Source organism: Staurois parvus, unplaced genomic scaffold, assembly GCF_062004578.1.
Source record: "Staurois parvus isolate SC_StPar_1 unplaced genomic scaffold, SC_StPar_1.0 ptg001051l, whole genome shotgun sequence".
Classification (NCBI taxonomy): domain Eukaryota; kingdom Metazoa; phylum Chordata; class Amphibia; order Anura; family Ranidae; genus Staurois; species Staurois parvus.
The window spans coordinates 2,013,615-2,038,372 of NW_028318847.1; the positions used below are offsets into that span (position 1 = coordinate 2,013,615).

The 24,758-nt window shown below is 41.0% G+C and overlaps 1 protein-coding gene across 4 annotated transcripts in view; it reads left to right on the forward strand.

The window, feature by feature from the left end:
* Window positions 1-24,758, forward strand: part of LOC149440821 (transmembrane protein 272-like) — an 88,991-nt gene that overhangs the window by 12,928 nt on the left and 51,305 nt on the right. For 3 of the 4 annotated variants that reach the window (XR_016307481.1, XM_089658038.1, XM_089658040.1), the window contains exons 1-2: window positions 14,232-14,268; window positions 14,476-14,535. Coding sequence is in view for 3 of the 4 variants with exons in the window: in XM_089658038.1 (XP_089514164.1) it covers window positions 14,232-14,268; window positions 14,476-14,535 (97 nt within the window). In the remaining variant the exon portion in view is untranslated. Of the gene's footprint in view, window positions 1-14,231; window positions 14,269-14,475; window positions 14,536-24,758 lie in introns of those variants that run through there. The other variant, XM_089658039.1, reaches the window with a different exon arrangement.

Here is a 24,758-nt window from a genome sequence, read left to right on the forward strand (position 1 = left end):
AGAAGGAGAAGGAGAAGGATGAGAAGAAGGAGAAGGAGAAGGATGAGAAGAAGGAGAAGGAGAAGGATGAGAAGAAGGAGAAGGATGAGAAGAAGGAGAAGGATGAGAAGGAGAAGGATGAGAAGGAGAAGGATGAGAAGAAGAAGGCTGAGAATAAGGAGAAGGATGAGAAGAAGGAGAAGGAGAAGGATGAGAAGAAGGAGAAGGATGAGAAGAAGGAGAAGGAGAAGGATGAGAAGAAAGAGAAGGATGAGAAGGAGAAGGATGAGAAGAAGAAGGATGAGAAGAAGAAGGATGAGAAGAAGGAAAAGGATGAGAAGAAGAAGGATGAGAAGAAGGAGAAGGATGAGAAGAAGGAGAATGATGAGAAGAAGGAGAAGGATGATAAGAAGGAGAAGGAAGAGAAGAAGGAGAAGGAGAAGGATGAGAAGAAGGAGAAGGATGAGAAGAAGGAGAAGGATGAGAAGAAGGAGAAGGATGAGAAGAAGGAGAAGGATGAGAAGAAGGAGAAGGAGAAGGATGAGAAGAAGGAGAAGGATGAGAAGAAGAAGGATGAGAAGAAGGATGAGAAGAAGGAGGAGAAGGATGAGAAGAAGAAGGATGAGAAGAAGGAGAAGGATGAGAAGAAGGAGAAGGAAGAGAAGAAGGAGAAGGAGAAGGATGAGAAGGAGAAGGATGAGAAGAAGGAGAAGGATGAGAAGAAGGAGAAGGAGAAGGATGAGAAGAAGAAGGATGAGAAGAAGGATGAGAAGGATGAGAAGAAGGAGAAGGATGAGAAGAAGGAGAATGATGAGAAGAAGGAGAAGAAGGAGAAGGATGAGAAGAAGGAGAAGGATGAGAAGAAGGAGAAGGATGAGAAGAAGGAGAAGGATGAGAAGAAGGAGAAGGATGAGAAGAAGGAGAAGGATGAGAAGAAGGAGAAGGAGAAGGATGAGAAGAAGGAGAAGGAGAAGGATGAGAAGAAGGAGAAGGAGAAGGATGAGAAGAAGGAGAAGGATGAGAAGAAGGAGAAGGATGAGAAGGAGAAGGATGAGAAGGAGAAGGATGAGAAGAAGAAGGCTGAGAATAAGGAGAAGGATGAGAAGAAGGAGAAGGAGAAGGATGAGAAGAAGGAGAAGGATGAGAAGAAGGAGAAGGAGAAGGATGAGAAGAAAGAGAAGGATGAGAAGGAGAAGGATGAGAAGAAGAAGGATGAGAAGAAGAAGGATGAGAAGAAGGAAAAGGATGAGAAGAAGAAGGATGAGAAGAAGGAGAAGGATGAGAAGAAGGAGAATGATGAGAAGAAGGAGAAGGATGATAAGAAGGAGAAGGAAGAGAAGAAGGAGAAGGAGAAGGATGAGAAGAAGGAGAAGGATGAGAAGAAGGAGAAGGATGAGAAGAAGGAGAAGGATGAGAAGAAGGAGAAGGATGAGAAGAAGGAGAAGGAGAAGGATGAGAAGAAGGAGAAGGATGAGAAGAAGAAGGATGAGAAGAAGGATGAGAAGAAGGAGGAGAAGGATGAGAAGAAGAAGGATGAGAAGAAGGAGAAGGATGAGAAGAAGGAGAAGGAAGAGAAGAAGGAGAAGGAGAAGGATGAGAAGGAGAAGGATGAGAAGAAGGAGAAGGATGAGAAGAAGGAGAAGGATGAGAAGAAGGAGAAGGAGAAGGATGAGAAGAAGGAGAAGGATGAGAAGAAGAAGGATGAGAAGAAGGATGAGAAGGATGAGAAGAAGGAGAAGGATGAGAAGAAGGAGAATGATGAGAAGAAGGAGAAGAAGGAGAAGGATGAGAAGAAGGAGAAGGATGAGAAGAAGGAGAAGGATGAGAAGAAGGAGAAGGATGAGAAGAAGGAGAAGGAGAAGGATGAGAAGAAAAAGGATGAGGAGAAGGAGAAGGATGAGAAGAAGGAGAAGGATGAGAAGGAGAAGGAGAAGGATGAGAAGAAGGAGAAGGAGAAGGATGAGAAGAAGGAGAAGGATGAGAAGAAGGAGAAGGATGAGAAGGAGAAGGAGAAGGATGAGAAGGAGAAGGATGAGAAGAAGGAGAAGGAGAAGGATGAGAAGAAGGAGAAGGAGAAGGATGAGAAGAAGGAGAAGGATGAGAAGAAGGATGAGCAGAAGGAGAAGGATGAGAAGAAGGAGAAGGATGAGAAGAAGGAGAAGGATGAGAAGAAGGATGAGAAGAAGGATGAGAAGAAGGAGAAGGATGAGAAGAAGGACAGTTCTGTGACAGTTTCTGTCTATTTCTGACAGTTCTGGGACATTCACTCCATACAGCGGTTTCAACCGCTGTATGGAGGGAATGTCATAGAACTGTCAGAAATAGACTATTAATGACAGTTCTGGGACTGTCCTTCCATGCAGCGGTTGAAACATTGTATGTATTTGTTTCCATAAATGGATCCATTTATGGAAACAAATACATACAATGTTTCAACCGCTGCATGGAAGGACAGTCCCAGAACTGTCATTAATAGTCTATTTCTGACAGTTCCATGACATTCCCTCCATACAGCGGTTAAAACAGCTGTATGCAGTGAATGTCCCAGAACTGTCATAAATAGTCTATTTCTGATAGATCTGGGACATTCACTCCATACAGCTGTTTTAACCGCTGTATGGAGGGAATGTCATGGAACTGTCAGAAATAGACTATTAATGACAGTTCTGGGACTGTCCTTCCATGCAGCGGTTGAAACATTGTATGTATTTGTTTCCATAAATGGATCCATTTATGGAAACAAATACATACAATGTTTCAACCGCTGCATGGAAGGACAGTCCCAGAACTGTCATTAATAGTCTATTTCTGACAGTTCCATGACATTCCCTCCATACAGCGGTTAAAACAGCTGTATGCAGTGAATGTCCCAGAACTGTCATAAATAGTCTATTTCTGATAGATCTGGGACATTCACTCCATACAGCTGTTTTAACCGCTGTATGGAGGGAATGTCATGGAACTGTCAGAAATAGACTATTAATGACAGTTCTGGGACTGTCCTTCCATGCAGCGGTTGAAACATTGTATGTATTTGTTTCCATAAATGGATCCATTTATGGAAACAAATACATACAATGTTTCAACCGCTGCATTGAAGGACAGTCCCAGAACTGTCATTAATAGTCTATTTCTGACAGTTCCATGACATTCCCTCCATACAGCGGTTAAAACAGCTGTATGCAGTGAATGTCCCAGAACTGTCATAAATAGTCTATTTCTGATAGATCTGGGACATTCACTCCATACAGCTGTTTTAACCGCTGTATGGAGGGAATGTCATGGAACTGTCAGAAATAGACTATTAATGACAGTTGTGGGACTGTCCTTCCATACAGCGGTTGAAACATTGTATGTATTTGTTTCCATAAATGGATCCATTTATGGAAACAAATACATACAATGTTTCAACCGCTGCATTGAAGGACAGTCCCAGAACTGTCATTAATAGTCTATTTCTGACAGTTCCATGACATTCCCTCCATACAGCGGTTAAAACAGCTGTATGCAGTGAATGTCCCAGAACTGTCATAAATAGTCTATTTCTGATAGATCTGGGACATTCACTCCATACAGCTGTTTTAACCGCTGTATGGAGGGAATGTCATGGAACTGTCAGAAATAGACTATTAATGACAGTTCTGGGACTGTCCTTCCATGCAGCGGTTGAAACATTGTATGTATTTGTTTCCATAAATGGATCCATTTATGGAAACAAATACATACAATGTTTCAACCGCTGCATTGAAGGACAGTCCCAGAACTGTCATTAATAGTCTATTTCTGACAGTTCCATGACATTCCCTCCATACAGCGGTTAAAACAGCTGTATGCAGTGAATGTCCCAGAACTGTCATAAATAGTCTATTTCTGATAGATCTGGGACATTCACTCCATACAGCTGTTTTAACCGCTGTATGGAGGGAATGTCATGGAACTGTCAGAAATAGACTATTAATGACAGTTCTGGGACTGTCCTTCCATGCAGCGGTTGAAACATTGTATGTATTTGTTTCCATAAATGGATCCATTTATGGAAACAAATACATACAATGTTTCAACCGCTGCATTGAAGGACAGTCCCAGAACTGTCATTAATAGTCTATTTCTGACAGTTCCATGACATTCCCTCCATACAGCGGTTAAAACAGCTGTATGCAGTGAATGTCCCAGAACTGTCATAAATAGTCTATTTCTGATAGATCTGGGACATTCACTCCATACAGCTGTTTTAACCGCTGTATGGAGGGAATGTCATGGAACTGTCAGAAATAGACTATTAATGACAGTTCTGGGACTGTCCTTCCATGCAGCGGTTGAAACATTGTATGTATTTGTTTCCATAAATGGATCCATTTATGGAAACAAATACATACAATGTTTCAACCGCTGCATGGAAGGACAGTCCCAGAACTGTCATTAATAGTCTATTTCTGACAGTTCCATGACATTCCCTCCATACAGCGGTTAAAACAGCTGTATGCAGTGAATGTCCCAGAACTGTCATAAATAGTCTATTTCTGATAGATCTGGGACATTCACTCCATACAGCTGTTTTAACCGCTGTATGGAGGGAATGTCATGGAACTGTCAGAAATAGACTATTAATGACAGTTCTGGGACTGTCCTTCCATGCAGCGGTTGAAACATTGTATGTATTTGTTTCCATAAATGGATCCATTTATGGAAACAAATACATACAATGTTTCAACCGCTGCATTGAAGGACAGTCCCAGAACTGTCATTAATAGTCTATTTCTGACAGTTCCATGACATTCCCTCCATACAGCGGTTAAAACAGCTGTATGCAGTGAATGTCCCAGAACTGTCATAAATAGTCTATTTCTGATAGATCTGGGACATTCACTCCATACAGCTGTTTTAACCGCTGTATGGAGGGAATGTCATGGAACTGTCAGAAATAGACTATTAATGACAGTTCTGGGACTGTCCTTCCATGCAGCGGTTGAAACATTGTATGTATTTGTTTCCATAAATGGATCCATTTATGGAAACAAATACATACAATGTTTCAACCGCTGCATTGAAGGACAGTCCCAGAACTGTCATTAATAGTCTATTTCTGACAGTTCCATGACATTCCCTCCATACAGCGGTTAAAACAGCTGTATGCAGTGAATGTCCCAGAACTGTCATAAATAGTCTATTTCTGATAGATCTGGGACATTCACTCCATACAGCTGTTTTAACCGCTGTATGGAGGGAATGTCATGGAACTGTCAGAAATAGACTATTAATGACAGTTGTGGGACTGTCCTTCCATACAGCGGTTGAAACATTGTATGTATTTGTTTCCATAAATGGATCCATTTATGGAAACAAATACATACAATGTTTCAACCGCTGCATTGAAGGACAGTCCCAGAACTGTCATTAATAGTCTATTTCTGACAGTTCCATGACATTCCCTCCATACAGCGGTTAAAACAGCTGTATGCAGTGAATGTCCCAGAACTGTCATAAATAGTCTATTTCTGATAGATCTGGGACATTCACTCCATACAGCTGTTTTAACCGCTGTATGGAGGGAATGTCATGGAACTGTCAGAAATAGACTATTAATGACAGTTCTGGGACTGTCCTTCCATGCAGCGGTTGAAACATTGTATGTATTTGTTTCCATAAATGGATCCATTTATGGAAACAAATACATACAATGTTTCAACCGCTGCATTGAAGGACAGTCCCAGAACTGTCATTAATAGTCTATTTCTGACAGTTCCATGACATTCCCTCCATACAGCGGTTAAAACAGCTGTATGCAGTGAATGTCCCAGAACTGTCATAAATAGTCTATTTCTGATAGATCTGGGACATTCACTCCATACAGCTGTTTTAACCGCTGTATGGAGGGAATGTCATGGAACTGTCAGAAATAGACTATTAATGACAGTTCTGGGACTGTCCTTCCATGCAGCGGTTGAAACATTGTATGTATTTGTTTCCATAAATGGATCCATTTATGGAAACAAATACATACAATGTTTCAACCGCTGCATTGAAGGACAGTCCCAGAACTGTCATTAATAGTCTATTTCTGACAGTTCCATGACATTCCCTCCATACAGCGGTTAAAACAGCTGTATGCAGTGAATGTCCCAGAACTGTCATAAATAGTCTATTTCTGATAGATCTGGGACATTCACTCCATACAGCTGTTTTAACCGCTGTATGGAGGGAATGTCATGGAACTGTCAGAAATAGACTATTAATGACAGTTCTGGGACTGTCCTTCCATGCAGCGGTTGAAACATTGTATGTATTTGTTTCCATAAATGGATCCATTTATGGAAACAAATACATACAATGTTTCAACCGCTGCATTGAAGGACAGTCCCAGAACTGTCATTAATAGTCTATTTCTGACAGTTCCATGACATTCCCTCCATACAGCGGTTAAAACAGCTGTATGGAGTGAATGTCCCAGAACTGTCATAAATAGTCTATTTCTGATAGATCTGGGACATTCACTCCATACAGCTGTTTTAACCGCTGTATGGAGGGAATGTCATGGAACTGTCAGAAATAGACTATTAATGACAGTTGTGGGACTGTCCTTCCATACAGCGGTTGAAACATTGTATGTATTTGTTTCCATAAATGGATCCATTTATGGAAACAAATACATACAATGTTTCAACCGCTGCATGGAAGGACAGTCCCAGAACTGTCATTAATAGTCTATTTCTGACAGTTCCATGACATTCCCTCCATACAGCGGTTAAAACAGCTGTATGCAGTGAATGTCCCAGAACTGTCATAAATAGTCTATTTCTGATAGATCTGGGACATTCACTCCATACAGCTGTTTTAACCGCTGTATGGAGGGAATGTCATGGAACTGTCAGAAATAGACTATTAATGACAGTTGTGGGACTGTCCTTCCATACAGCGGTTGAAACATTGTATGTATTTGTTTCCATAAATGGATCCATTTATGGAAACAAATACATACAATGTTTCAACCGCTGCATTGAAGGACAGTCCCAGAACTGTCATTAATAGTCTATTTCTGACAGTTCCATGACATTCCCTCCATACAGCGGTTAAAACAGCTGTATGCAGTGAATGTCCCAGAACTGTCATAAATAGTCTATTTCTGACAGTTCTGGGACATTCACTCCATACAGCGGTTTCCGGCAAAAAGTGTATGTGCAGAGTTCCTCTATTCTGCAGATACACTTAGAGGAGCTCTGCAGATACACTTAGAGGAGCTCTGCACATACACTTTTTTCCGGTTTGGAATTATTCTTATTTTCATCCTACTTCTTCTTCTTCTTCTTCATCCTCATCCTCATCCTCTTCTTCTTCTGAGGATGAGGATGAAGAAGAAGAAGAAGAAGAAGAAGAAGTAGGATGAAAATAAGATTAATTCCAAGCCGGCAAAAAGTGTATGTGCAGAGCTCCTCTAAGTGTATCTGCAGAGCTCCTCTAAGTGTATCTGCAGAATAGAGGAACTCTGCACATACACTTTTTGCCGGCTTGGAATTATTCTTCTTTTCATCCTACTTCTTCTTCTTCTTCTTCTTCATCCTCATCCTCAGAAGAAGAGGATGAGGATGAGGATGAGGAAGAAGAAGAAGAATGAAAAGAAGAATAATTCCAAGCCGGCAAAAAGTGTATGTGCAGAGTTCCTCTATTTCTGACAGTTCTCTCACAGCTTCTTCACATGTACAGCGGTTGAAATATCTGTATCCTAAATGGAAACTAATAGATACAAATTGTATCTATTAGTTTCCATTTAGGATACAGATGTTTCAACCGCTGTACATGTGAAGAAGCTGTGAGAGAACTGTCAGAAATAGAGGAACTCTGCACATACACTTTTTGCCGGCTTGGAATTATTCTTCTTTTCATCCTACTTCTTCTTCTTCTTCTTCTTCTTCTTCTTCTTCTTCTTCATCCTCATCCTCATCCTCTTCTTCTGAGGATGAAGAAGAAGAAGAAGTAGGATGAAAAGAAGAATAATTCCAAGCCGGCAAAAAGTGTATGTGCAGAGTTCCTCTATTTCTGACAGTTCTCTCACAACTTCTTCACATGTACAGTGGTTGAAACATCTGTATCCTAAATGTAAACTAATAGATACAATGTTTCAACCGCTAAACATGTGTTCCTTCTGTCAGAGAACTGTCAGAAATAGCGGAGCTCACTGCAGGGACACTTTTGCCGGCTGATCGGGAAATGTTCGATTCGCGCACCCGAAGTAGGCAAAATTTCGGTTTCGACACGAATCGAATATTTCCTGAAATTCGACTCGAATTCCGGTTCGCCTAGTTCGATTCGCTCATCTCTAGTTGCAACATTGTATCTATTTGTTTCCATTTAGGATACAGATGTTTTTATTCGGAAACAAATAGATACAATGTTGCAACCGCTGTAAATGTCAAGGAACTGTCAGAGAAATAGCGGAGCTCTCTGCAGGGACACTTTTTGCCGTACTGGAATTCCTCAAATTTTTCATTCTTCCTTTTCTTCTCCTGCTTCATCCTCCTCCTCTTCTTCTTCTGCTTTTTCTTCATCATCATCCTCTTCTTCTTCTTTTTCTTCATCATCATCCTCTTCTTCTTTTTCTTCATCATCATCCTCTTCTTCTTCGTCATCATCATCCTCTTCTTCCTCCTCCTCTTCATCATCATCCTCTTCTTCTACTTCTTCTACTACTTCTTCCTCTTCATCATCATCATCCTCTTCTTCTACTTCTACTACTTCTTCCTCTTCATCATCATCATCCTCTTCTTCTACTTCTTCTTCCTCTTCATCATCATCATCCTCTTCTTTTACTTCTACTACTTCTTCCTCTTCATCATCATCATCCTCTTCTTCTTCTACTTCTTCTTCCTCTTCATCATCACCCTCTTCTTCTACTTCTTCCTCTTCATCATCTTCATCCTCTTCTTCTTCTTCTACTTCTCCTTCCTCTTCTTCATCATCATCCTCTTCTTCTTCTTTTTCTTCATCATCATCCTCTTCTTCTTCTTTTTCTTCATCATCCTCTTCTTCCTCCTCTTCATCATCATCATCATCCTCTTCTTCTACTTCTTCTACTACTTCTTCCTCTTCATCATCATCACCATCCTCTTCTTCTACTTCTACTACTTCTTCCTCTTCATCATTATCATCCTCTTCTTCTACTTCTTCTTCCTCTTCATCATCATCATCTGCTTCTTCTACTACTTCTTCCTCATCATCATCATCATCCTCTTCTTCTTCTACTTCTTCTTCCTCTTCATCATCATCCTCTTCTTCTTCTACTTCTTCCTCATCTTCATCCTCTTCTTCTTCTTCTACTACTTCTCCTTCCTCTTCATCATCATCATCCTCTTCTGCTACTTCTACTTCTTCCTCTTCATCATCATCATCCTCTTCTTCTTCTACTACCTCTTCCTCTTCATCATCTTCATCCTCTTCTTCTTCTTCTACTTCTTCTTCCTCTCCATCATCATCATCCTCTTCTTCTACTTCTTCTTCCTCTTCATCATCATCATCATCATCATCATCTTCTTCTTCCTCTTCATCATCATCATCCTCTTCTTCTTCTTCTTCTTCTACTTCTTCTTCCTCTTCATCATCATCATCCTCTTCTTCTTCTACTTCTTCTTCCTCTTCATCATCATCATCCTCTTCTTCTTCTACTTCTTCTTCCTCTTCATCATCATCATCATCCTCTTCGTCTTCCTCTTCATCATCATCATCATCCTCTTCTTCTACTTCTTCTTCCTCTTCATCATCCTCTTCTTCTTCTTCTACTTCTTCTTCCTCTTCATCATCGTCCTCTTCTTCTTCTTCTACTTCTTCCTCTTCATCATCATCATCCTCTTCTTCCTCTTCATCATCATCATCCTCTTCTTCTTCTTCTTCTACTTCTTCTTCCTCTTCATCATCTTCATCCTCTTCTTCTTTTTGTCTTCCTCTTGCAGGTCACTGCTCATGCGCAGATTTTTTATCGGTAAAAAATCGGCCGATTTGCCCATTATTGCCGCGAAAATCGGCCGATCGTCAAAATCGGTCGATTTTTTTCCAACTTTACCGAAAAAAAAAATGGCCAAAATACCGAAAAACGGCCGACCAAATCGCCCACTAACGATCCGAAAATCGGCCGATTTTATTTTCGGCCGAAATATCGGCCGATTTTCGACCCATCTATGGCCTGCATAAGTTCATGTCCGTCAGGAACTCTATTTAAGGGCCTGGTAGCCCATGTTTATTAAAAAGGCAAAAAACAAAAGTCCAACATAAGCTTTCCCATACAGGGGTTCTTTTCCAGTAAATACAAATGAAAAATACCAAGCCTCCTGGCTACTCCTCATTGGTACTGCTGGACAGCAGTACCTCTGCTGGTATGGGTCTCCCAGACCACTGGCTATTCCCGGCACACAGCGTTGGACTTTTTTAATGCATACAGTCTCAGTCCTTTAACACACACAACACTGAGCCCTTTTGATGCACACCACATCTTTCTCACGCAGACTCTCAATGGCAGCCACTGCTCCAACTGCACTCCACTCCCCCTGCAAATCTCAGCAGACCACCATTATAAAGGCTGTGAGCACCTGGGCCCACACCCTGCTGGTCGACTATAAAACGTGGACACTGCATTGGAGATTTCTTCCCTCCCAAGAGCCCCATCCAGAAATATCAAAATTTGGAGAAACCAGCAACAGCAGTTTTCTCCACACAAAATCTACACTTTGCACTCCGCACATGTGCAAACCCTGTGCCCATTTCCTGACCATCTCTACCCATTTTCATCATGTGACAGGGCCCTGCACTGTTACAAAGTGTACACATTCCAATGGCTTTAGTATCTGTTGTGTTTGTTACTCAGTTCTGCATTGTTATGGCTATGTAAAAACATCAGGGGTTGCAGCAACCATTATGTATAAAAAAAATTTCAAGTTGAAAAGTTAACAAATGTATTACATTTACAAATGATCTGATGTCAAACTATGATGTCACTGAAACTGTCTGGGAGAGTCTTAAGCTGGCTAGACATTAGTAGATTTTCAAACAAACAAGCAAACATGCATCTGGCAATTCTTTGTACATTTTATGACTGATGAATGCTGTTCAAAAGTACTTCAAAATTCTGTTTGCTTTTAATATTCAATTTTGGCATGAATATAACTTCTGGGATGAATACCCCATTCACTGCTAGAAATTCTTAAGCTAGAGAAAAATTTTCTATCTTGCTCGAAAAATGTTGCAGTTTTTTTTTTTTAAAGATTGCTATATATTAGTTTTTTTTTTCAATATTTCGGGTGTATTCATTATTCATATTTTAAAACTATTCAATATTTTTGGAACAGAATAAATATAATGCAAAATTCAGCGGCACCACATTTTTCAAACTAAAGAATTGCATTAGACTGTGCAACTTAATTGACTGTCAGTGAAAATTACAAATTCTAATAAATCACAAACTTACTCAAATCCGAATTATTGAACAAATTTGAAAATTTTATTAATCTCCCTATGGGCCCAAACTACTATTGTATCATGTGACGTCTTCTGAATGAAATGAGTGCATGCATTAATTTGTTATAACTTTTTTTTTTAGATTTGTTGAGATTTGTTACTATGTCCATTCGGATATTTGTGTACATCTGAATCTCCAAAATCACATTTTTGTCCGAAAATCGATTTGTTACAAAATGCACGTCAAATAGAGCTGGACCAGTGTTTAGGACTTGAAGAAGTCTGCATTCCAGGCATTCAACCCTGGGTGCAAATGGCCCTAAATTGTTAGTACCACTCAGTACAGCATCCAGCCCTGTCCAGCCACAGCAAATTGTATTTTTATATGTACTTTATTTAAGGTGACTATATTACAGGGTTTATAATACAACAGATAAGGAGAGGGCAATATTCTACAGTTTGATTGTGCAATCCTGAACTCGGTTCCAGGTATGAGAGGCAGACTGATGGTATGTATGGTAAGTCTGATGATTGATATGTGTATTTTAATTCTCTATGAGCCACAGCCGATTTCAGCTTCTCATAGAACCTTTGCAGGCTGCTGGCAGCAGGGCCTTCTGCTCACATGAAAATGCTGGAATATGAGGCACAGCAATAGATAAATGGCCAGTTTGCATTAGGCCTAAGAACTGTGAAACCAGATTGATCCATGAAATTATCTGACTGGGTTTGTAAGTTTTGACACTCCTCTGGATCGAGGATTACCACAGTAGTAAACTGCAAAAAAAATTGTGCCTCTGCAGAATAATTTCATAGTGTGCTAGTATGCATCACAAACTTACCTAAAGGCTACCCATATGGAAGAAAAATATATTTGAAAATATACTAAAAAAATATTATTCCCAAATATATTGACATATATTTGAAATACTAATTGAATATGGCCAACTAATTTTGACCATATTCAATGCATTTCAAATTATATTTCAATAAATAAATAAAATAAATAAATAAAAAATATATATGTTGAAATGCATTTTTATTACAAAATATATGAAAAATATTTTTAAAAATACATTTCAAATATACTGTATGTCTTTAAAAATACAAATCTACATTTTTGGAATGCATTTACAAATATATGTAAAAATATATGTTAAAATGACTTTTTTGTATGTTAAAAAAAATCTGAAGAATATATTTAAAAAAAATAAAATATATTTTAAAATATATTCTTCAGATTTTTTTTTAACATACAAAAAAGTCATTTTAACAAAGACATACAGTATATGTGAAAATGTATTTTTAAAAATATTTATCATATATTTTGTAATAACGCATTTCAACATACAGTGTGTGTGTATATATATATATATATATATATATATATATATATATATATTGAACATGGCCAAAATTGTAGTATTTCAAATATGTCAATATATTTGGGAAGAATATTTTTAAAATATATTTCAAATATATTTTTCTTCCATGTGGGTAAGTTCACCTTTGGAAACATGTTACATGTTCCACTCATTTTTAGGGTGGAACATGTTCCAGCTCCTGCAGCCTCTTCCCGATCCCCTTTCTCATTGTGACAGCAGGCTTGGGATCTTCTCCCTCTACCCGCTGTCACAATTTGAAAAGAGAGTGGAGCCCCGCACGACTGCATCATTTACAGAGTTCTGTGAACAAATGAACTACAAGTACCGACAGCTTTTGAACTACCAGGTCGCTAGTGAGCACTCTAGTACTTCATTGAGTCTTCCTGTCATTCAGTATGAGGTATAAGCAGACAACTACACTGACAGTCTGCAGGAGCCTAACTCTGGAACCGTGATCTGCAGTCTGCTGTTCCAAAAAAAATAAATAATAATTGCACAGGACATTTTAACAGGAAAAAATTGTGCATTTACTATTTTTTTTATTTTAGAAAGGTGAACTTAGCCTTTAAAACAAAGCCCTCCAGTGGCATGCTGTCACCACTGAAAGGGCTTCCATCTTCACCTGGTCTTCCTTCCTGGTTCGTGGGTTCCGAATGGCTGAAGCATGATGATGCGCATGCATGTGGGAGTCACGGACACAGCACACCTCCTTCAATGGATGACATGTGGTCCATTGAGAACGCAGTGTGCATGCGCCTGTGACATCGGCTGCTTCTAAAGTAAATATCTCCTAAATGGTGCACGTTTATGAGATATGTATACAGTACCTACAGGTAAGCCCTATTATAGACTTACCTGTTGGTATAAATAAAAAAGCTGACTTTACTACCACTTTAAGGTAGTACAGCCAGGTAGTACAGCCAGTGAGAAGGGAGGGGGGGTAGGGGTGAGTCAACAGACACACAGAGCGAGGCTCAGGAGCAAGCAGGCATGAATGCCCGAATAACAATTGGCTTGCTATGGGGGCACTCAGCAGGGGGGAGAAGCCATGAGCGCCAACAGGGAACCTGAGAAAAAGAAGATCGAGGCTGTTCTGTGCAAAACCATAGTACAGAGCAGGCAAGTATAACATGTTTTTTATTTTTTTTAAAAAAAAGGGTTTACATTCACTCTAAATGTTTTCTGTAAATAATAAGGAATACAATTTGCGCTTATTTACTCTATTGCTTCCAAACTGCAAAGCAGAGCTTAACAATCAAAATAGTGAACCCTGTGTGTGTGTTCTTTTTTTTTTTTTTAACCAGCGAAGCAAAAATCATTCGTTTAAATCGTTGAAGTCCACTTTAAGTCCACTTAAAACCACTTTAATATTTGTCAATTCATGTCTACTCTTTAATGTATTGTCACATACAGTTAATTGTTTTTGTGGTTATGTTTAGGTGCAAAACAGACTGCACAGCTTCTGTATGTAAGTATTAAAAACATTTTTAAAGGTCTAACAAGTAATTATACCCTGCAAATAGTGTTTTATAAATGTCTTAAAACAATTAATGAAGTAATGTATATTGTTGTATTTTCCCCTAATTTATTTACTGTACTACTTTTCTACTTCCTTATTAAAAGGACTATCACGTTTATTTGTTTCAACTTATTTAATTAATGTATCAATTTGCAGATGTGCAAATCACAGGTCTAATCTTCTGGTCTTGCGTTGGCATAGTTATGATCATTATAGGTAAGTGTGTAATGAAAAACAAAGATTTATGAGCTAGAGTTCACTATTATTTCTCCCTGGTGATTAAATGTGGTAAGAAATAAACAACACATAATACCCAGCACAAGGACAGTGGGGATATTTCATTTATTTATTTATTTCAGGTACTTATATAGTGCCATCAATTTACGCAGCGCTTTACATATGTATTGTTCATTCACATCAGTCCTTAACCCTCAAGGGGTGTACAATCTAAGGTACCTAACTTACATTCATACATACACATACTAGGGCCAATTTAGACAGGATCCAATTAACCTACCAGCATGTCTTTTTGAGTGTGGGAGGAAACCGGAGCACCCGGAGGAAACCCCTGCAGGCTGGGATTCGAACCAACGACCCTAGTACTGCCGGGCAGAAGTGCTAACCATGATGACTGTTGGTGGCAATATCCTTGTGATTTGAACTGTTTGACTGCGTTAGCCTATAATGAACTTGAGCCAGTGCCATGTAATCCACTATCACATAAAGTGCTCATCAGCATGCCTGAACCATGAGTACTCTGTAGCAATGGCAATATATTAATGTGACAGAATGTCCAGTTGCAAGAAATGTCCAAAAATGCACTTTATTAGATCATAACAATTAGAGTAAAGAAAAAAAGTCCACAGTTCATAAAGAACTCCAGACTGTAATAACAATGTTATACAAATGTTAACACGCTTACTATGGTTTCTGCGGTGTGCAGCAATTAGGTAGCATCTCTTTCACGGTGGGACTGTAAATGGAATACACTCCTGTAAATAACCCGACCAGCGGGTATGGCAAGGTCCATAATCCAAAGTAAAGATGGATGTGATGGGATGTGGCTGCAAACAACCCAGCAGGGACACTGGAAGTGCAGCATCGGACAGGAAGTGTGTCACTGATAGACAGGAATTGCATCACTGATGGACAAGAAGTTCTCAGGTGGCCATTTTGCCAAATTCCTCAATGCCAGTAAGCATGGGGTCTCCAAGCTGCCATGTTTCCAGGCATTGCCTCTTTTTCAAATCTTGGAGGGGGAGACATTAGGGTTCAATAAATAGTGTGGGTGGCCCTGGAGTGTGGGAACAAGCCATTTGTCTCTCTGCAGACCATGGCCACCACATTACTGGAGCCCAAAAAAACTACAATACAGAAAACAGCATTAAATATTCATAAAACAACCCTGTGCATTAAACAACCCATAAAACAACCGCTGCTCAATTGCTGTGTTTCTGTGGTAATAAGTGAGTAGGTCCTTTTATTTTTCCATGTTTTTAAACTGGGGAATCAGCAACCAGTAGATCTCGGTCAGCTGACTGGTGGGTCACAGTCAGGGCTTGATGATCCACCATCCCAGAACATCAAACAGAGTGCAATGCAGAGGGACTACTTGTAAAGTTGGAGCTGTAGTAGGTAGCAAGAGCCGCATGAGCCAATGCCTCCTCTGTAGTGCCGGCTCCTACGCCCTGTCCTGGTATGTGGGTGTAGCACCTGCCAAGCATGACCCAGCACCCGCTCTGCAAATGCCCTGCAGTACAGCAAACAAGGGGTTAAAGCAGGCAGCGTTGTGTTGCTTTCTCCTCACCTATTTTAACCCCTTGGACCCTGCAGAAGCATGCAGTTACAGGGTGTAGCAATCGTGCACACAAAGATGGGTCTGAACCTTCATTTTGACAAAGGACCATCCAGCTTGTGCAATTATCTCTCTCTCCCTCTGTGAGGGACCGCCTAGAGGCACCACTAGCACTCCACCGGTCAGGCGTGCCCAGAGCGCGGAGTCTAAGCCCCAAGGTACTTGTTCACCAGAGCCCCTGATGGTGGGGATGGACTTGGAGTACCCCTAGACCAGGTCGCAACTACTGAGCACACCTGTCAGTGGTAGGGGTGTTCGCCAGGGGCTCCAACCAGGGAGAGCCAGATGTGAGGAGGTCGGGTGACCCCGATGGGATGGATGGATGGCTGAGCAAGTGCGAAGTCAGATGGGCCGAGTTGGTAACGTAGAGGACGGTATGGTACAAGGGAGCGGACAGAGAATCATCGGGTCACACGCCAGGTCAGCAACAGCAGGTCAGATCTAATGAGGGGCATTCAGAAGAGAGGTCAGGCAAAGCAAGGGTCTGGGCAGGAGAAATCAGCAGGTCAAGAGCAATCCGGGTCAAATAACTTACTAGGAACAGGTTCAGATTCGCAGGATACAGGTAGGACCAGAAGGCACTGAATGACAGCTCAGGGCCATTTAAATATCCCGCCCTGCGCTGCCATTGGTGCCCAGCGGGCGGCCGCGGCTTCTACTGCGCATGCGCGAACTCGAACGCCGCGGCCGGCCCGGACCTAGTGCCCGTGTCCCTGCACAGGGCGGTGCACTGCGCCTGCGCCGGGACCATCGCGGCGGGGATCGAGGAGATCCCTGACACCCTCTTTCCTCATCCCCCTTCCTCTCTGTTGAGTGACATGTGGTCTGAGTGTGTTTGCAGAGGTCACAGGCAGCCAACGCACAGCAGGAGAGCTCCAGAGCTATAGAACCCCCAACGGAGCTGGGGCCTAGCTGTCTAATAGCTGTGCAATCTGGGATATCGTAAAAGTGTAAACCAAGTCCCTCACTGAACTTCAAAAGACCTTCCAAGGGATCGTAAAAACAGACTTACTTTTACAAACTCACTTTTTCATATAAGTTGATATCTTCATGTAGGACATAATTACCAAAAAATGGAGCCCATATTCGGATTGCTCAATTTTAGACCATTCTCCTGGTATGATGCACCCCTTATCTGACACATGTAAGAGCAGAAAATTGTATCTCCTGAACCATTCAAGTAAATGTCATATTTCATATGTAGATATTCAGCAGGCAATTCTGCGTATTAATCTACCCGTGGGTGGAATGTTACATATACCTAGGAAATGTTATGGGCCATAATATAAACTAAAAGGGATTTTTGTTCTAGCTGGGGTCTCCGCCCCAACACCCCTCCCCAAATGAGGCAATTGGCTCTCTGCTGTAAGGAGACACCCTGCTGAGATCCTAGAAAAAGACTGTTATGCTTGGAGTAGTGTGTGAGAGAGAAGAGTCTCCTGTCTTAACATTGAAACTGACAGTAGAAACAAGAAATCCTTTTGACTTATGAAACTTGAAGCTGCTTAAACCAAGGCTGACTGGCAAGTACTTTAACCCTCTAAACTCCTTTCTGTTATCTCTTTGCTGTGCTATTGTTCTCTGTATATATATATATATATATATATATATATATATATATTGGTTACATCTTTTTCTGTAAATATTTTTTTATTGCACCCTCTTGACATTTTAGTAAAAAATCTTACTTTCTGAAAGTGTTGAACTGTTTCTAACGCCTTTAATGCAAACTACGAATTCCTGCCGCTGAAGAGCGCTACTGTGTGTGTTTAACCCTCTGTATAACCTGCCTGCGGTGACAGTGGTATACAGACGATTATTTCAACCATCATAGTGTTATTGCTGATATTGCCGAGTTTCCTCTTTCTCTGTACAAAAAGGAGGTGGTGGCAGTGTGGAGGGTTAGTTGCGTAATTAACCTGACCCAGTAACAATTGCGCTCAGGCTGTCGGTACATCGATTGTGGTCCATTAACTGGAAAATCATTGTGCAGGGTGCAGCTGGACGTGGCATTGTTACGCACGTGACATCGCAGTTTTAGATTGGCTAGTCCTTCGGTCACGAGTTCACGAGTTTGGTGTGAAGGGCTGGGATCTGACGTCGCGATCGTCACACAGGGCACTTGCAGAGTTGCCCAATTTACTTGAATGGGTCTAGATTGACAGGTGGTAGCACCCACCAAAAGCAAAAGGAGTTGTAATTCTTGCTGAGGCATGTGTACACCTTTGGCTGATGCCTCAGCAGCTAAAAGGGGCAGGGATCGGGGGTGGTAAAACCATGACTCAATTGCAAGGTTTTACCCCCCCAACTTTACAAGTGAATGAGCCCTAAGAGTGCTGCTGCCGAATAGGCCAAGGGCTCATTCACAAGTGCAGCAGGCACTACTGCTCCTCTGCAAAGTGATCTGAGTGTGTTTGACAGATGATCAGGAGGCGATAGGTCCTCACCACCTGTGTTAAACCCATGAATGCCGTGCAATGCAGGCAATTGTGACACAGTAGTACTGCATTTAGAGGTTTAAATCAGGTGTGAGGAGACCACACTGTGCCCAGTGATCTTTGACTTCTCCCGTGTTGTCCAGGTAGATCTCCACCTCTTTAAGGTTGTCTTACCGTTTTAAAAACTTATCACAGATTTCTTTTTTTTTTATGTGCTTGTCTTTTCCTTGAAACTTTTCTGATTGTAATTTATCCCAAGAAGCATTAGCTGGCACTGTCTGCAAGTACCTCCTAGACATGAGTCTGTCGCCCAATTCAACCAAACAATGGCAGATCAAACAGCTGTCATATGTTGAAGAGACAAAAATGACAAAATATATATGGTTGCTATTCAAGCCATTTGCAATTTAAAATGGGCACCAAAACGCAGAAGAATCCTGTTCAGGATAGGAACGTTTTGACCGTCGGCCGCAGGAAAAAGCAAATCGCGACAAAAACGTGATACTTCGGTTGCTGCGGTTTTGCTGCTTTTCCCCACGGTCAGCGGTAAAAACGTTCCTATCCTGAACGGGATTCTTCCGTGTTCAGGAGAGGGAGGTTTAACCTCACCTACAGTTGTGGCCAAAATTATTCAACCCCCACTGAAATTGAGTGTTTTGGCCAGTTTGACATTGCTTTTGATCATTCAGTCATCTTGCTTACATTTACATTAAAGAGGCACTTGTAGGTCAGACAAATATAACATAACAGTTATAATGAAATAACCACAAATGTCTTTTCTGTGCTCACAGCATTATCAGTTTTATTCAACCCCCAAGTGACATTCAATCTTAGTACTTAGTACAGCATCCTTTTACAGTTATAACAGCTTTTAAACGTGAAGCATAGCTTGACACAAGTGTCTTGCAGCGATCTACGGGTATCTTCGCCCATTCTTCATGGGCAAAGGCCTCCAGTTCAGTCACATTCTTAGGCTTGCGCACTGCAACTGCTTTCTTTAAGTCCCACCAGAGGTTCTCAATCGGATTTAAGTCTGGTGACTGCGATGGCCACTCCAAAATGTTCCAGCCTTTCCTCTGCAACCATGCTCTAGTGGACTTGGAGGTATGCTTGGGATCATTGTCCTGTTGAAAGGTCCAACGTCTCCCAAGCCTCAGGTGTGTGACGGACTGCATCACGTTTCCATCCAATATCTCCTGGTACTGAAGAGAATTCATGGTACCTTGCACACGCTGAAGCTTCCCTGTACCTGCAGAAGCAAAACAGCCCCAAAGCATGATTGACCCTCCACCATGCTTCACAGTAGGCAAGGTGTTCTTTTCATCATAGGCCTTGTTCTTCCTCCTCCAAACATAGCGTTGATCCATGGGCCCAAACAGTTCTAATTTTGTTTCATCAGTCCACAGAACACTATCCCACAACTTTTGTGGTTTGTCCACATGGCTTTTGGCATACTGCAGTCGACTCTTCTTATTCTTTGGAGACAGCAAGGGGGTACGCCTGGGAGTTCTGGCACGGAGGCCTTCATTACGCAGTGTGCGTCTTATTGTCTGGGCTGAAACTTCTGTACCCACATCTGACAAATCTTTTCTCAGTTCCTCAGCAGTCACACGGGGACTTCTCTCCACTCTACGCTTCAGGTAGCGCACAGCAGTCGAAGTCAGCATCTTCTTTCTGCCACGACCAGGTAGCGTTTCAACAGTGCCCTTTGCCTTGAATTTGCGAATGATGCTTCCTAAGGTGTCTCTTGGTATGTTTAACATCTTTGCAATCTTCTTATAGCCATTGCCCTTCCTGTGAAGAGAAATCACCTCTTCTCTTGTCTTCCTGGACCATTCTCTTGCCTTCACCATGTTTGTAACCACACCAGTAAATGTCTAGAAGGAGCTGAGTATCACAGTCATTTTAAAGCTGCCTAATTGGTGCTTATTATGCTTGATTGCTGCTCGGTGACATCCACAGGTGTTTTCAATACCTGATGGAAAGCACCTGTATGAACCTCTGTTCTTCAGAGTGGTAGTCTTTAAGGGGTTGAATAATTGTGGCAATGAAGAAACCACATAAGAACCATTTACTACTGTATTACATAAACAATTGATGTCATTTTAGTTGCATTTGGGTAGTTACAACGTCCTTGTAGGATTTGATTCTGAATACAATTCCAAATGTACACTATAGTCCCTAAACCCCTTTACAGCATTGGGGGTTGAATAATTTTGGCCACAACTGTAAATGCGGCAGCTCCTAAACTCTGCTAAAAGCCTATGTGTAGATAGACACATAGGCTGTTATGGAGTTGAGTTTAGGAGCTTTGGCAAAAAAAGGGCCAAAAGCTCCTAAACTCGGGTTTAGGAGCTGCTCATGCACCTGAAGCCTTACGCGATGTATGAGATGTTCCCAATGTTTAACGACACCACACAAAGCTGCCTGATGCTTCCACTCCTGCTTGTGTTGTGCCTTGAGCCCTTAGCTATGGTGAAGAAATCACATCAAGAAGTTGCAGGGGCATGAGTCATTATTTGCAGATGATGTCCAGCTAACAGTTACAAAACCCCATATCTCCCTACCTGTCCTACACACAATCTTGCAAAACTTCAGTGACCTTTCTGGATACAAAATAAATATGTCCAAAACAGAGGCTATGCCGTTAAACATACTGTTCCAGGATTTACATTTGCTACAACAAAATTATGCATATCACTGGTGCTCCAATTCCATTAAATATTTAGGCACACATATAACATCTAAATACTCCTCTCTATATGAAGCTAACTTCACTCCCTTGTTTAGGGACATAAAGTATATAATCTTTTGAATAAATTGGATCATTGGGGCATCTCCTTTCTAGGCAGGATTAATTTGTTAAAAATGTCTATTCTACCAAAGCTGCTCTATCTCTTTAAGACATTACCGGTTGCAGTCCCAAAATCCCAGTTACGTTCCCTACAACGTCTTTTTCTTAGGTTTATTTGGCATAATTAAAAAACCCAGAATAGTAAAGTTGGTATCGGGCGGACTGACAACTCATGGGCCCCCGGGCAATAGGGGATCATGGGGCCCCTGTGTCCTCGCCCACACTCAAATCACACCCAAAAAAGCCTATGAAAGGTACCAGGGACATCTCATGGGGCCCCCTACTGACCCCGGGCCCTCGGGCAGTGTCCAAGTTCCCCAATGGTCAGTCCGCCCCTGGTTGGTATTGTTATCTCCGAGATCTAGGAGGGAGTCTTGGGGCACCGGACATAACAAAACACTATATGGCATCTCACCTTCAACAAACATTGTTATGGTTCTCTCAAATTCCCCATAGCAGATTGAAAAATACCATATTAATCCTATTCAACAATGCTCATTTTTGCTTCCTCCAGGAACCTCCCTCCTTTTAAAACATCAGACCCCATTGTTAAATTCTATGGTATTTACTGTCAAGATATGACTAGATTGTGTAAAGACTAATGTCCTATCATCTACCTGCTTCCCCTTGACTAATATATTATATAATCCAGACATTCCTATTAGCCTGTCCTACACCCAAATGTTTCCCTGGGCAAATGCTGGGATATTTCAAATACGTCATTTAATTAACCCAGTTACTCGTAAGATAAGATCTTTTGAGGAGCTCGGAATGTTGAAATCCTCTTTGCCTCCCCAGGCTTTTTATACTTACCTCAAATATCAACATTTTGTTCATGCTCTGGGCCCCTCTCTAACACTGGAACGTCCCTCTGACTTTGAGCGAATTGTTATGCAGGGGCCTACACAGATGCATCTCATATTGTCACTTTACAAGCTCCTTCAGGATGAGTTTCCTTTGGAGGGAAACACACATCTCTACATGAGCAAATGGGCAAAAGCCCTCCAGCATCCAATTTATTTAAAATGTTCGCAGGTGATATGGGATGCAGCTCCTAAGACCTCTTGGGGTGTAAACCTATAAGGAGAATCTATACAGAATATTGATGCATTGGCACAAAACTCCTGTTGTCTTGCATGCTAATAATCTGACCCTGCCTATCTTGTAGGACTCCTATTTAAGGGAATCTCCAAACTCTAAAAAAGGGTACATATCCTAACAGCAGCTAGACGATAGATACCTAGATTTTGGAAATCAGTGGAAACCCCACCTAAACCATTTGTTAAATCTTATTTCTGAGATCTTTGGAGTATTTGATGGATCTAGCTGGTAAATACCAGGGCCTATTCAATGCTACATGGGAGATGTGGGACCTCTCCTCTTTTAATGGCACCTCCTCATCCGTCCCTGATGTTTCATAATTCTTTATCTACTCTACATATATTGCTCTAGCAGGTCCATGGTCTACCACAATGTTACACAACAATGTTCTATCATGCTGTACGAGATGTATAGCGATGATACTTTCATACCAACTATGCAATTTTTCTCACCCACTCTGTTATGTGATCTTTTTGTATTGAATATGCTTCACATGATGTCCATGTTTAAGATGTTGACTTATGGTCTTCAACACTTTCTACTATGGTCATTTATATACATGTCATTTGGCCACGATGTGGCCAGATCAAGCTCTCATTAATGTTTTGTATGACTGTTATTTAACTGATGAGTCCCACCCTCACCATGAGACATATGTGAATGTACTTGTTGTTTATTCAGTTTTTCTGTCTTTGATGTATGTTATCTTATACTTCTACTTTGCTGTGTTCTGTAATTGTCTTCCATTCCCTTTCTCAAAAGTATTCCCAAATAATGTCAGCCTTCCTTATAGACATCTGTACGATCTTACTACTGTAGTAAAAAAGCTGTAGTGTCTCTAATCCTTTAGGTACGGATGAACCTTAAAATATCTTGCCTAATTTAACCACTTGCCCTCCAGAGGATTTACCCCCCCTTCCTGACCAGGCTATTTTAAACGTTGCAGCGCTGCGTTATTTTAACTGCCAATTGCAGGGTCATGCAATGATGCACCCAAATTACATTTTTACATCCTTTTTTTTCCCCACAAATAGAGCTTTCTTTTGGTGGCATTTGATCGACTGTGCATTTTTTAATTTTTTGCGCTATTAAAAAAAAGACTGACAATTTTGAGAAAAAAAACAATATTTTTTACTTTTTGCTATTAAACATGTCCAGTAAACAAATTTAAAAATCAAATTTCATCATAAATTTAGGCCAAAATGTATTCTGCTGCATGTCTTTGCTAAAAAAAAAACCCCAATACATGTAAATTAATTGGTTTAAGTGAAATTTATAGCGTTTGCAAATGGAAGTGTATATACTGGGATTTTTTAATTTTTAATTTTTTACTAGTAATGGTGGTGATCAGCGACTTATAGCAGGACTGCGGGACTGCAGCAGGCATTCTGACACTGGGGGGAACTGACTTGGTGTCACTGACATCCCCAGTGACACTAATACAGTGATTAGTACTAATAAAAAGCACTGACACTGCTAATGGCACTGGGCAGAAAGGGGTTAACATGTGGAGCAATCAATCGGTTAACTGCGTGCTGTGTGCTGTTTGTAATTGTGTGGCTGTGTGTGTGTGCTTCACTGTAAGCAAACTGCTATGCACAGCCATGCAAACCAGTGTGCAAGAGCTGACAGGGGAGAGAACTGTTTTGTTTACAAACAGTTCTCCCCCCCCCCCCCGCCTATCGGAGATGCTCAGCAATAACAGGGTGCTGGTGAGTAATCACCAGCCGGGACCCAGTGATTGACAGGTGAGGCCACGAATGGCGACGCGGGTAGGGCATGGACATGGCTCTAGTGCACCCCCTACCTGGAAATGCAAAATCACAAAAATATATATGTGATTTTGCGCACCCGTGCTACCCTGTAGCAGTACTTCTGCTATAGGGCAGAAGGGAAGCAGATAAAGCTTGTGTTCCAGAGGATGCCTGTAATTTGATCTGTAATTTCAAAACAGATATCTGGAAAAAGTGGTGAGGCATTTGCAGAAACAATAAATGAGATTCTTGGGGATATTTCTGCTCAAAATGCTTTCAGGTTTCACATCACAGTAAAGCATTTGCAGTTTTGACAGTTTAGAAATTCACTAAAGACTGCAAATTGGAATAGGAAGATGATTATATTAACATGAAATGACCAAATGGCCAGTGTAGCAGTTATATATTTTGTGTAGTTCTTTTTTTCCATAGTGTTT